General features: G+C 46.6%; 1 protein-coding gene across 1 annotated transcript; it reads left to right on the forward strand.

Moving 5' to 3' along the window:
• Positions 1-7,664: 7,664 nt before the first annotated feature.
• LOC122388497 (zinc finger protein 358-like) lies at positions 7,665-9,323 on the forward strand. Its single transcript, XM_043379650.1, has 2 exons — positions 7,665-8,132; positions 8,323-9,323. Exons 1-2 carry the CDS (start codon positions 7,726-7,728, stop codon positions 8,810-8,812), a joined length of 897 nt encoding a protein of 298 aa, XP_043235585.1. The 5' UTR covers positions 7,665-7,725; the 3' UTR covers positions 8,813-9,323.
• Positions 9,324-15,262: the final 5,939 nt, after the last annotated feature.

Here is a 15,262-nt window from a genome sequence, read left to right on the forward strand (position 1 = left end):
GTCGGCCACCCAGCCGGCGACCGGCGACCCGTGTGACCCGTGTGACCCGGCCGGTGACACGGTGACAGGTGCGGTCGAAGGAGGGGCGGGCTGGAGCGCGGACGGAAAAACAGCCTAGCGGCGGCCACCGGACGGGCCACCGTGGCCCCACCGCGGCGTGCCGCTGCAGAAACATTGAACCGAGATAAGGATTAGCGAACGGTTGCTAGGTGATGCTGGTGCTAATCATTGTTTCTATATAAAGTTGATAGTTTTTTAAAGAAGGAAATGGTAAATTTTGATAAATTTCTGGCCATGCGTAGGGATTAGCTCCTGTCAGCGTATTATCTTAATCCGCGGGTGGGTGTAGCTGCTCTAATGGCGTGGGGTGCTAGGAGCGCTTTTAACTTGCTGTGTTTTATGAAGACTGCTTGTACGAGCATATGAAAAATAACGTTTGAATTGCAGCTGAAAAGCTTGGCGCAAGATGAATAAATTTGAAATGCAATAAATAAATAAAAAACATTATGGAGAAAAGAAATTGACAAATTCGGAAATAAAAATACTCAGAATATTTGAGAACAAATGATTTTGAGAACATATGAAATGCTAAGTTTTTTTGTCATGCTGGGTAAAGGGAGCATAGTTATCACATTGGTTTTCAGGTACCCAGAGAACGCTTGGAGATGATTGGGGATTGGTGCATGCACACAACAGATAATGATAGAATACAAAGCTATTAACGGTGCCTTTGAACAGCGCAGTGAGCCACTGCTTCTTTCGGCGTCTTTTGAAGTAGCACTCAAAAGCGGTGACAATCTCGCGCTGTGTCATGCACTCGAAGCACATTTGGGTGTAAATTGGAGTAGGTAGCGGGTCGCTTTGATGTACACACATGTAGCATCTTTTCCGAGAAGATGTCCTGCTGGCACAGCGCTGCATTCACCTGCTGCTAGTTCTGATAGACGGATTGATTGCTAGCTATCATATTTGGACAACATTTACTGACGCATGGTTCATTGAATGATGACAGCTCGTATATATTTTGACGTTTGTTCGTACATCAGTTTGCCGCCGATAACTCCGGGGCCCTATCATGTCCCAATCCATCTCACCGGGGCTGGTAGGCACTGGACTCAGCTGTCCCGTCCTGGCCGGTCCAGCGTCGGACCCCGTCCGGCCCCGGCCCGCGCTGTTGACTCGGCGGCGGCGGCCTGTCACAAAGCGGCCCGCTGCGGCGCAATCATGCTGTGTCAACAGCCGCTAATCTGGCTGGCCAACAGCGCCCACCGCCCGGATGAAAGGCGACCGACCGGCGACGGAAGTGCGAGCGGCGGCACGCGCGCGCCGCGCCGTGTGCTTTCGCTGGCGGCCGGCGTTTGTCGAGCAGCGGGCGGCGCTGCAGGTGCAACTCACCGCCGCAACTCACCGCCGCCGCCGCCGCCGCCGCCGCCGCTGTGGTGACTCGGTGAGTGGTCGGCAAACGCTGTCACAGCCGGTACGCTCCGGAAGTCACCACTGGCACCCGAAGACTAACCCCTCGGAAACCGACACGAGCACTGCCCCTGCCTGTGCGGTGGGGGAGCGGGTCCAAAGTCTGGTCCAGGGCCGACCCGGTATCACCAGCAGAATGGCACAGTCATGAACAGCTGCGTCCACCAAATGCCTCAAGTATGAAGTAGGCACTTGGTAAAAGGAAGCATTGTTGAATGCTTTTGAAAGCTAGCCGTCAAATAATATGCATTCAATGTGTTACTTTTATGTCAGCCGTTTGTATTGCTTTTTGTGGTCCAGCAGTATTATTTCCCTGTCTCTTTGCTAAAGCTGGTATGATCATCTATCATACTCTCATCAGTATCGATTGCACTATTTGATCAGCTGACTCTAATCTATACCGATCCAAACAAGAGGGCGTCTGGTGCGTATCAACTACAGTGCACGGGTAAGTAATAACATATTTTACTACTCAGGGCAGCATGTCTTCATCACAGAAAAACAGAGGTCAGATCAAAATCTGGAAGTGAGCTAAGGCGCAAAATTATGTATTTGTTTGATTGAAGCGCTCCCTAAACAGCCCCAAGCAGGGATAGTCCGATAAATATGAAGCAATTGTTTCAACATAAGCGATAGGTATAACATATGTATCAGTGAATAATGATTGTAGTAACATGTGTGCGAAAAAAGACTCTGCTTTCTTATTTACTGTCACTCATATTGTTTACAACGGAAGTGTGTGTATTTTATTTGCCAGATATAGCAGTATTCTATTTCTATATACAGACCGTCAATGGGGTGGAGGTGAGCACGACCCCCTCCACCGCGTGTTTTCCGCTCTTACCTTCGCCCCATGGGGGGGGGGGGGGCGTTTTTGGCCAGCCTGCCAGTTATTTGGAGTGTAAAGAAAACCGCGGCGCGCGACGCCGCGAAACTTGGCATGGCTTATGATACATCACTTTCGCATAGTGTGTAAAATGTTTGACCTCAGGTCACATAAGGTCAAGTCACGTCAAATTACGTGACCGCGCCTCTAAAAAAACTTTGTGAAAGTTGAAACCGTCATTTCTACACTCTTCATCCCAGATGTTTCAAATTCAAGCTACTGCATGTGAGAGAACTAATACCAACAATTTGTATTTCTTGGAATTTTGATATCGGTGACCTAAGGTTAGGTCAATTTTGTGACCTCTACATTATAAGTCAATGGGAAAACAATTGAAAATTTCTTTTTTCGGCCGAAAACACCCTTAAACATCGGGTCACAGGTGAACATGACACGCTGAACCGGAAAATTGTACCTGTGACCCCTTTTATGTCCCCGAGGTTACCTCAGGCCATGAAACGTCTCCAAAAGTTTGTTGACAATTGGTAACTGAAACATGATAGAGCGCTGAAAACACCATGAATGTAATGTGCTCAGCTCAACAATACGAATTGAATCACATGCAACATTATTTTTTCCGTGACCTTGGCCTGAGGTCAAATTTCTAAATTGACCGCTCCAGGTCAACTTATGGTTTATATGATATAGTTACGCATGAAAAACGAGCACGCTGCCGCCAAGAGATTCGCAAACAGTTTAATAGCCGTTTTCACGACGGGCTATCCAGCGAATGCACCTGATTTAACCAAATCTGCACCTAATTTCTTTTACAGCAAGTATCTTCATTTTATGAATTTATTTCAGTGTTTTAATCGATGATGCTCTCTGATAATATGACAAAGCAGGCATATAAGCAATTAGTGCAACCCTAGCTGATAGCTGCTGAGAGAAACACTAAACCTGATTTGACCAAATCTGCACCTAATCTGTACCAGATGTGCACCAAATATGTACCAGATGACCGTTGTGAAAACGGCTATTATGTAGTATAGGCATTTCCTTTTCTAAGGCTTCTGGTAAAAATATTTGGGTATGTGGGGCAGGTGAACAGTCGAGGGGTCATGTTACGATTATTTTATCAAACAGCTTCTGCAAAATGGCCTCAAAGCGAAACAAAGCTAACGGGTGGTCAGTATGAAACTGGACAAAGTTTGAATTGTTACTGTGTCGAAAGTTTTCAAGCGAAAGCAACGAAAATCGCGTTACCGTGCCATTATTTTGTTCTAATCACGCTCGGCCTAATGGATCTGCGAAACTGGACCTCCGTCAGCCTCCAGGCGCACGCGCGCTGGCAGCCCCGCTTTTGTCTTTCGCGGCACCTCCGGGTCAATTTGACGGATGGCCTGCTGGATTCTCTGCTTCAATTGTGCGTCTCAGCTGACCTGCCACCTTCCCTTATACACTTTCTGTTCGATGAGCCCCCACAGATCCTCAATGGGCTAAATCTGAGGGGTCCATGGTGGGTTCATGTCACGTGCTATTTCGGGCACCCCAGCCTTCTCAAGAAGTTTCGCGTTCTAGCGCGCGAACTGTGACTGTTGCAAGGTCGGAACCTGACAGAACATCATTCTCTGTGTTCTGTGACTCAATAAGTGGTAACAACACGCCATTCAAACACTTTTCATAACACAGTTCGCCCTTTACATTGCCTGCGCTCGGCAAGTTAGGGGACGCGTGAGCCCCTTGGACTCATGGCAAGCTAGACGGGCATCTCAGGTGGATGCTTGCTCTCAAGTCGAAAGCGAAGGTGCGATCCACATGTGGAATAGTGTCTCCACCAGCTGAGGTGTAAAATTCGGCAATGGAAGGCATTTGGCTGCCACTGCAGGTGAAGTAAGATTCTTCGTCCATATGCACCTCCATGTTTTTGCTACCCTGCATTGGACCCTGTGACAGACGACGCAGGCGGGTTTTCTGCGTACGAAATTGTGCCTCCGTCACCTTTATCCTATTTTTGTACCTGATTCCTGCTTGTTGACACATTAATTGGTCATATGTTTTGAAGATTCCAAAATTTCTTCCCAGAGATCACAAGGAGAGCCCCAACTGTTCGGTGACGGCGCCGGTTTGTTTCTTCCGGTGCTGGATGAGCATTTTCTTGGTGATCTTGCCGTTCCCACCATGCAAAACATCTGCAAGTCCTCAGAATTTATCGATGATCACATATTCTTAAGATCTGGTTACACCCTGTGGCGTAATGTGACGCATAATGGTAGCATTTTTGTTATTTGTGTTATTTTCACAAACTTGCGCGAACAGGTCCCGGAACGCTTGCTGACTTACCGGCGCAATGTTTTCTTCTAGAAAATAGCAGAAAGTTGAAATCTGAGCTGGTAATATAGAATAACTGGAAGTATTCACCTGCCAAAAATAAGTAAAATCGGTCCATAATTGGAGATGCTATGCTTAATCAAATTTTGTCCAGTTTCATACTGACCACCCGTTATTGTCGTTTATGTCATGTCTAGTTACGACAAATGCGTGTTTGGCAAATGTCAATTTTGGCATTTACTTTAGGTCAAAGTAGGATTGAAACCGTTTAGGTCAGGTCACTTCTCTCGGGAGGTCGTGCGTTACCTATATCGTTTGATTTTGCAACTCATTTTGAGATCAAGAGAGCACTGGCGGATCCAGCTCAGAGTTTTGGGAGGGGCAAACCATAACAACATGGTGGTTCTTTTCATGCACTGTCTATAGGTGTAGTGCTAAAATTTTGCCGTTTGGGAGGGGCAATTGCCCTACTTGCCCTCCCCTGGATCCGCCACTGCAAGGGAGTATTTTGCGCCTTTAGGTAAAGCAAATTGGTTCAGAATCATTGACTGAAAACTTCGACGACCTTAAACGGCATCTCCTCCATAGATGGCCTTGGGCATGCCCACATACTTCAATGACGGCATACAGGGTGGGGCAGCATAATCGGGAATGCTTTTTGGGCTCTGGTCATGAGTAGGCATGGCATTATTTTGATAAATTATATCATGGCAATGAAACGCCCAAAAGTTGTGCATCATCTGACATGACTACATCCATGAGCATGCAACTTCCTGGAAAAGAGCAGCAAAATAGTTCGACGGTGCTCCAAGTGCTTTGCGCGCGCCCATAGACACTAATGTTAAACGAGTAAAACAAGAACATTTTGTTTAAAACAATGCCATTCCACGTAAAGGTTGCTGGACAGGTCAACGTGTTATCACGGACGATAAGGATTGTGTGGGGATACTTAGGACAAAAAGTTAACGTAATCGTCGTAAAATAACTCTTAGCAGAGGACATACAAGATGACTCACTTGAATATAAGGAAGAAGCTCTTGAGCATATTAAAAAGAAACAATGTTCAAAACTTCAGCGACCAAAAATCTTATCACCGACTGGAATACGATAAAAAAGAATGGCATGCCATATAGGGGATTGTATCGAGAATATTGCAGCGGTCATGCAAAGTAAACATCCTGTTGAGGTGATGGACCTATGGGTGGTCTTCAAGGGAGGTGCACGTGGTGCACCCTACTTCATCGAGCCCGGATAAAACGAGCACCTCTGGTAAATACATCCACACTCTGGCAGACTCACGTGGAGTCGTCGGAAGAGAGGATCACTGACGGTCCAGATCACGTCTTACGAGGACTCTGTCCGTGCTGGTACTGCAGTGAGGACGACATGTTATTGTGTAGGGCACCTCCACCTGAGATGAACCAAAAACTTCTGGTCCTTCAACTCCGCCGATTTAAATCCGACCAAATTCTTTATATGGAGCGTTTTTTGGTAGAAGTTTAATGAACAACTTATCATCAGTAAAAACGGTCTTCAGTGCAAGGTACGAAGCTGATGGGCGATCATGGACAAGCAGGAGGCTGCACGTGCATGCGCGTGCTTTTGGACCCGCCTTGAGAAGGTCATCGACGCGAAGGGCGGTCAAATAGGATGAGGGATAGGTAAAAGGTGACCGATTGATGGGATGTTGTTAAAATAGTGCTTGGAGCTATATTTTTAAATTCATGACCAAATAATCCCGTTTGATATTTATTCCCGATTATGCTGCCCCACCCTGTAATTACATCACGTAAGCATCTACATCTTTGGACCGCGCAGTGCAAACTCATAAACTTGTATTTATGAGTTTATTTGGTCGTGTGGTTCCCAGTTTTCAGCACTTCCCTCCGTCCGGAGAGGGACGAATCGTAAAGTACAATTCACAACTGCATATCAAGTTAGTGCAATAATTTGTCATTGAAATTGTATGTACAGTGAGGAAAGATTCCAAAAGTGAGGAAAGCTTCCAGCTCACGCTCCCCAAATCGTCCGGCATTTCGACCGCAGGGCAACAAACGTGGCGGCCACTTCAAAGAGCGCCGCAACAGGTGCCCTATCTAGTGTTTACGCACCTACCTAAACAGAGCAGCCAGATACGACTGAGGAGCTTCGGCGTCGCATTACTCAGGGTTCACTAGCTTGCCGCTTATCGCAGCGTGAATGTCGGGCATTTCTGACGTCAATGTGCCTACCCGTCATCACCAGGTGCCTACCCGTCACAGCCAGGTGCGTGCGCATCGTCCTAGAAAACGGTCCGAGATATGAAGATGATGCGGAGGTCTCTCGTCTCTGCAATCTCCCGCCGCTGCAGAATGCCCGAGTGATCGCAGTTCCACGACTGTTGTCGTTCCAACTTCCAACCCATTGGGACACAAGATCTCGTTCAACCACACCAACTTTTCTCCAACCCTATCACTTTTTCCAACTCTACCATATTTTCCAAACTCTTCCGCCTTTCCGTCCACCCCAACCCCCTCCAGACCCACAACCGTCCTCAATGTGAAAAATGTCATCTTTCTTCCGATCACATCATCTGTAATCCAACCCCGTCACCTGCAATCCAGTGCCAACACATCCCATTCATCCTTTCCAGCCCGATTTCCGATATTTCCCAACCATCGCCAACACCCCAGCAGCTCTATCTATCCCTCAGTAGCTCCCTCAGTGGTTCAGAAGCCCTCCTCAGCACCCTGCAGCTCTCCACATGCAGTGACCTAGCCCTGTGACTCGACAGCTTTCCCCGGTGGCCCAGCAGCTCTCCCCGGTGACCCGGCAGGCGCCCCTCCAGCGGCGCGGCAGCTCTCTCGGCAGCGGCGCGGCAGCGCGGCAGCGCAGCTCGGCGGCCGACGAGCTGCGCTGCCGAGCGGCCGCCGCCGCCGCCGCCGTCCACCAATCGGCGGCCGGGGGCGGGGCGGCGGCGGCAGCGGTGCGCGGCCCCCGCCGCCGCCGCGCGCTGCCGGAGCGCCGACCGGCCGGCGCCGCCACTCGCCAGTGTGACCCCGCCTCCGACGCCCACCGCCGCTGCCGACGCCGACACCGACGACGCGCCGCCACCGATGGACTCTGACGGCGGCGAGCTGAACTCGGCCTTCGAGCCCGCCAAGCGGCCGGCGGCCATGTCTGCACAGCGTCTGCCGCTGCTGTACCCGCAGCTGCTGCAGGCGGCGCAGCTGCAGCAGCAGCTGCTGCACCGCTACTGCGCCGAGCAGGCCAAGCTGCCGGCGCTGCTGTGGCCGTGCTACCCGGGCCTGCCGATGGCCGCTGGACACCCGGGACTACTGTTGCCGCCTGTCGGCCGCGCCGCCCGGCCCAAGAAGCGTTACATCTGCAAGTACTGCCAGCGCGAGTTCAGCAAGAGCTACAACCTGCTGATCCACGAGCGGACTCACACGGACGAGCGGCCGTTCCCGTGTGACGTCTGCGGGAAGGCGTTCCGCCGGCAGGACCACCTCAGAGACCACAAGTAAGTCCAAACTCCCAGGCATCTGTATTTACATAGTTATCATTTCAGTGGACGGTGGCTGGCACGTAACAAGTTGACGTTTTATCGTTGTGTAATTCACAGAGCCGTTTTTTGCGTTATTCAAGCGAATAGGGTGCACTTTTCTAAATAAGCCGGACCAATATTCTGACCAGACGTCCGTCCTTCTCAGGTACACCCACAACAAGGAGAAGCCGTTCAAGTGTGAGGAGTGCGGCAAGGGCTTCTGCCAGGCGCGCACTCTGGCCGTGCACCGCAGTCAGCACGACGAGGGTCGCCTGGCCCGACCGGTCTGTCCTCCGGTGACTGACAAGTACCTGTCACTGTCTCCCGTCACCGGACAGCTGTCACCCGTCACCGGACAGCTGTCACCCGTCACCGGACAGCCGGTGATGTCGGGCGGTCAGCCGGCTCTGAGGCTCCCGCAGCCGGAGCTGGGAGGACCGCGGGCGCCGCGCAGCTGTCAGTCCCCGGCCGAGGGTGCAGGTCAGGGGTCCGAGGTCAGGTCAGAGACGGAGACAGTGACCGAGTCGGCCGCCCTCAGCCTGGTCAGACCTCGGGCCACCAACTTCACCATCGCAGCCATCATGCGCTCCGCCGAGGAACTCCGACCCGTCAGTCAGTCTCCCGAGCAGCGGCCCGCCTCTCCCAGCTCGCCCTGAGCCGCGACAAGATGGAGCTGCCGTCCTACACCTGGCGTCAGATAGCCGTGCACTGACTGGCCTCAGCTGATAAGAGGCCTTAAATGTGAATATTTAGCAGTGTTGTTGGCAAGGACCAGTGAATTTGTACGCAGAACAAAAGAATCGAACAGAACCCTCCAACGACCTCAACAGGCTTATACCAAAATGAACTGCAATGATAATGTAACAGACGGTCCCGCAAGTCTCCGTAGCGGAATGTTGTGATTTCAGGACATGTGGGTGCCTATAAAAGGCCAGATTCAATGACACGAAGCAGCTGTTTTAACTCAGGAATGGAATAAAAGGCACGAACTGGCCAAAGCTATTTCTGAACGGGTACACTCGCTCCCATGTTCCCATCAAAGCAGCTGACAGTTGCAGCCATGTATGAATGATTAGCACTGTGATACATTGTGAACGGTCGGTATTGCGTTGACTTAGTGCTGTGTTCCTGTGGAACATCAATGGATCACACTGTTCTGTTATCAAAATGGATAATAAAATAAAAAGTAAATGTTCTGCAAATCCAGCGCGATGGGTGTGTTTAAGATTGCCCTGCTAAACGTTCAACGTTTGATGAGCTGAGCAATGAAAGTGCCTACGTTGAACCCAATCCCATTTCCAAATTGGATCAGTTTACTGATTGAAATAGCTTTGTTCATGTTCTAATAATAACTTTGTTCTTTGTTCATTACTTTGTTTTTTGATCATGTCAAATAACTTTGTTCATTTCATTTTTAATACACCACATTTATAAACAGCATATACATAAACATGCAATTTCTCAAGCTCGATAGAGCTCGATCCACTCACTATTTTATTAAAGTGATGAATTTAAACCTAGTGCTAACAATGGTCTTAATGGGGTTGGGAACTCGATTTTTTAAGAATGCATGAAAATGATCAAACTATTTTCAAGGAATTTATGGTGCATACCATTGCCTCATAAAATCAATAAGCTGAGAGAAATGGGGGAAGAAAGAAAGGAAACTTGTTTTGAAAAGTTCTTGAAAAAAGATGCTCTTGATGCTGTTACGTCACATGTCACCTTCTGCGGTTGACAAATAATGGCGCATCTGGCGCACCACAGATTACATGTTATATCAATGGGTGAAAGATGTTGTTTGCTTCACTCTGCCATTCGCGCTGTTTTTAGCTTTAAATTATGCTAAAACATTTACGGATGAAATGTTCAGTGTCAAAAATTGATGTGTCTGCCGTGTACTATATTCCCACTTAACATGAGCGCGTGATAAACATTTTATGTATCTCGAATTTTCAAATGATAAAGATGATGAATCAGAGGATGCTGAAAAGCAAAAGCTCATTCCAATATTTGGACTACTTTGCGATTAAAATGTTTACATTCCTGTCATCTTATTGATCATTTATTTGTTCTTTTTTATGAAAATAACTTAAGGCGTTGAGAACCGAGGTAATTTCTATCTACCGTGCCTTAACTTACCAGCAACAGCAATCTATCTACGCCCTACGGTGGCAAGGGAGACTGTGAAAGAAGCGTAAGATGGATTCTAAACAATTCTTTTGTGATATACTGAAGGGCAAAGTGCAGAGAAGAGCGTACAAGTCCTGTTTTGTGCCAGGCTGTTGCAGTAGGACTTATGAAACTCCGAAAACGATCTTCGTTCATGTCCCGAACAACATTACCCTGAGGAGATGATCGTCTGCAATAGCAGGAAGAGCTGATGCAAGTACTTTGAAATCCACTATCAAGTCGGTGCTATTGTTGTAATGATCACTGTGAGGTGAGATATTTTGTGCAAGGGCTGAGTGTAATGCCCAGGAAATGACCTCCATTCGCCCCCTGACCGGTCAGGGTTATAAAATTTGAGTGGATGGCGGTCCGTTTGGGGTTCAGATGTCAATTGTATTTTGTTACTGTCAAACAATACATGTTATGCTGGCAGCGAATGTGTGTAACGTCGTTTTTCGAAACAGAAGTTAGAACTGTAACGACAGAGTGCTTGCTGGTCTCATCATAAGTATTGTAAGTGTTGTAAGCAAAAGCATTGTCAATATTGTAAGTATTGTGAGCATTGATGTATGGTAGATATCACCTCACATGATCTCGGCTCAGATAACCCTCTCCGGTGTCCCTGGCAGTAAATGGCACCTGGATCATTACATATAAGATAATTTGTCATAATTCTTAAAGAATTGGGTGGTTTTGACTCGTTTACTCGAGGTGCAGGTCGCATTTCAATACTTTTCCATAGGCTTGCAATGTAAAGGTCACGACTCTGACCTAACCTCAGGTCACAGATCAAAAATTCTGAGATATACAAACGACACATACTGCAGGTACTGTTTTAAAGACTTGATGAGAGGAAATAACTTCGTGAAAAACTCAAGCTCTGACGTGTTTGCAAACTTTTCTGAGGTGGGGTCAACAAACCCGCTCTGATTACCTGACCTGACCTGACCCGGCATTTTTTTTTTTGCTGAGATGTGCGCAATGAGCATTTAGGAAAAGTCACCAAATATGAGCTTAATGTCTCGCGGCGTTTGGCAATTGTACAAGAAAATCCTGAAAGGTCTCCCCGTCCGAAATAGGGTTAATGTGTATATGAAGAGTTGCAGATGCCAAACATACCCAGATCTAAGACTGCAGTTCCCAGCGCCGCTGCAACGTTTTTAAAACAAACATACATAGGACATACAAACATGTTTATTTGCATCTGTTTTGGATAATAGCAACTCATGGCACCATCACCCGCGATAACTGTTAGGATTTGAGATATATTTTTATTTAGGCCATTAGTTTGGCTGTAATGTTTATTAATATTAGTTGGGCGGAGTTTGGTAGTTTTTTTATTTAACTTGTGTCTTGTGGTATGTTGTGCTGATTGCGGGTTGTTCAAACCTTTCAAATGTAAGGACCTTATTGAACTCAACCCTACCCCTACACTACCCTACATACGACTGGACGCTTTCCAAGCCCACAAGCATCACGACACCGAGATGGAATGTAGCCGAGAAATCACCCTCGCCATCTGCTCTAGAGCTAATCGTGTGGGGCGGCGTGTGGGGCGCCGCTTAGCCTATGGGGGTGCACTTCTAGTGGATGGGGGACGGGGGTGCACCTGCACCCCTTTCATATGGAAAGTTACTTCCCTGATTACAGCTCCCCGTATTGCACCTAATCAGGGAACGGCCAGCAAACGAAGGAACTATTTCTGGATGACAGGCGAATAACCGCTCACGCAAGGAGCGGAGCTCCGCCCCGTCCAAAGTGGCCAACAAAGCAGAGACAGAGGCAGCATCACATCTTCCATCAAAGAACTGGTTTCTGGCTTGGAAGATGAGCTCCATCTTTGCATCCGAGTCGGTGCTGTCAGGAATCAGCTGGTCTAATGGAGTGAGAGTAGTGAGACGACTAGCTATTGTATCAGAGCTGCCTGGTCTTCGTAGCATTTGCACCGATTCTTCTCGATCGGACTCTGAATTCTGTCCCTCCTGCGTATTACTTGAGGCATTGCTATGTAGCTAAGTCTTTGGCAGAGTTTCATTATCCATGCTTTGCAAACAGTGCCATAACAACACAGTTAATTAATCACCAAGCTTCTTTGCAAGTTCCAATACAGTTGAATCGCACGCGATTTGAGTGCAAAAATCAAGAAAAGTGCCAACTTGTTCCCGTAAAATATTTTGAATATTGACCTAAAAAAATGAGCAATTTCCTGATAAAATAACAGCGAAATCAGTTTTCGCTTGCCAATAAAACTCACAGATATTGAAGCTCCATTATTAAAGGAACATTTTAGTATATGCCATTCTTGATAAAACTTCTTAGCCACGCAATACCAGCGCAAAATAAAGAGACACTGAAAACACGACCAATCACTCCGATTTACCATAGGAAAATACATAGAAAATGTATGTCTCAACTGCGCCAAATATACAGACAGTTATATACCTACATGTGACGTCATGATTAGCCCGACCAATTAGAAGCAAGTTGTTTTCAGCCACAAATAATTAATTTCTGAACTAACTAGGCATTTTTATAACAAAGTGATTTTAAATTAAATCATTAAAAATTCTGAGCTTTTTTATTTTAGCAAAACATACGGACCTATCATGCAGATAGGTCCCAACCCTATTGTTCTTATATGATGCAGCGTAATGCGCCACCGTTTTTATCACTTAGTAATGCTGTCGTTTTCTGACTTCTCCACCCCTTCCAAAAATTATCTGTCAGCCTGAGGTCACGGTCAGGTCACCAGAGGCCTCTCACCAAAATACCTAGCAAGTTCGAATCAACAACCATTTTCGTAGTTAAGTAGCATACGGAAGTAACTTCACAATCATACACAAACCTGGAGCTGCTCGATAGAACTCCAAGGTAAACTGCCACGGTAAAGGTTTTGAGTTTGCGATCGGTGCGTAAGAATCCAATAAAATTGCTATCTTCCAAGGTAGGTACTTTTGTGATCGAGGCTAAGGGTCACGATAAGCAAACTCATATAACCATGAACAAATAAATGATCACTCATAGATGCACCGAAGCAATTGATTTGGGGTTACGGGATAAACGATTGATTTTCATTTGTGACCAAGTGTATGGTTAGCTCAATGACCCCTCCATCATAAGTAAGGTAATAAGAGAACATTCTAAACTTAACCCTCGCCCTGGCAGGGCCTTTTTCATAACACGGCCTGGCAGGGGGGGGGGGTCGATGCGACCTCCCCCCCCTCGCGATTGGCTCCTATGGCACCTAGAAACACCAAATTTGGTAGGTAGGTGGGCCCTATGGTGTTCTCGCCCCTGTGCAAATTTGGTTGTTCTAGGTCAATATTTAGGGGGGTTTTGGGGGGTATAAATGTAAAAATTTCGCTTAAAACAGGTCAAAAGTTTTTCGCTTATAACTTTTGATCTAATTAAGATAGAGCAAAAAGAAAAGCACCAGTGAACTCAGCACGTCAAGGCGCGTCGAATGATATACTTTTTAGCTTGCTTAAGTGTACTTAAAGTTTTTCTTAATTTTTAAGTAAACTTTAATTAACTAATTAAGTTCAAATTAACCAACTTGCATCATCTCGCATATCATTCGATTCGGCTGATCACCAGGAACACAATGACACCATTTTTTAAGCTCTAGCGTCATTATGTGCCAAGTTATTGGAAAAAATGTGATTTGACCTCAGTTGACCTCATTTGACCTGACCCATGGATAAGTACACCAAACAAAGAAGCACCAAGTGACCTGCTGTTAATTACTGTGGTTTCAAAGCACAAAAGTGATAGAACGAAGCGGATATCTCCAGTATTTTCCGAATTTAGTATTTTCCCATAGGCTTAACATTACGACGCAATGACCTCTAACTGACCTCAGGTCAGTGACCTCAAAAAACCCGAACTATGTGTTATACAACTCGGTGAACTTAGCACATCCTGAAAGTTTGAAGGAAATCAGTCGAAAACTGTGAGTTGTACAGGTGCAAAAAGAAAGTTGAAATTTGACCATGACCTTGTACCGGTTTTTCTGACCTGGTGACCTGACCCAAGGTCACCCGGACCTGAAATTTTCAGGTCATATGTAAAAAGGTTGCCCCATAGGCTGTGCCAAATTTGGCGCGCATTTACGCTATCTTCGAAAACCCTTAGGGGGGTCGCATCGACCCCCCCCCCCCCTGCCAGGGCGAGGGTTAACCTCTTTCGGAGCAAATGCTTATCCTTAATGGAGTAAACCAATGTTGATAATGCTTTTCTGAAAAAGTGACTAGAAAATTAAGCATATGATATCACAAAATACTTTGAGGCTATTTCAGCTCATGTAAAAGCCATCAGCAGTTCTTTTTACAGTACCTTTTGATAAAAGCATGTTAGAACGGTAAAAATATGTCAATGTAACCTATTCATTTCAACCTTCTGATATGAATAATATGTTTCCCCATTCACATCATGACCTTCACCTAACGTCAAATTTTTAGCTTAACTGTGAAGTCAAATTCTTAATCACTTTAAGATTTAAAGCAGCTTGAAAAGCTCTGAACATGTTTGATCAAAGATAACATGAGCTACCTGTGGTAGTTCATGCTTTAACATAAGATTTTATTAAAAGTTATTTGTCAAAATTTACTGCAATAGCAGCGCATTGAAATGTCATTCTTACGTTTGGCCCCTTTAAGCATGGGCTCCGTCACTACGAGGGCGAGAAGGGCATACGCGCTCAGCCAACTGCATTGGGAAGACACATGATCTTTTCTCCCCTTCCCATAATAATCATGCCTCTACAACTTAACTCTACTTCTCTGCATCGGTCGCGGGACTTGTATTTCCCTAAACAAAGAACACAAAGCGGAGCAAACATCCTGCTTGGAGCGACGCACGGTGAATTATAGATGTAGCTCAAAATAGTTAGATGATAACTTGTAATAACTAATGCGGAATATTTATATCTTCTA

This window comes from Amphibalanus amphitrite, unplaced genomic scaffold (assembly GCF_019059575.1).
Source record: "Amphibalanus amphitrite isolate SeventyFive unplaced genomic scaffold, NRLGWU_Aamphi_draft 000018F_arrow, whole genome shotgun sequence".
NCBI lineage: Eukaryota > Metazoa > Arthropoda > Thecostraca > Balanomorpha > Balanidae > Amphibalanus > Amphibalanus amphitrite.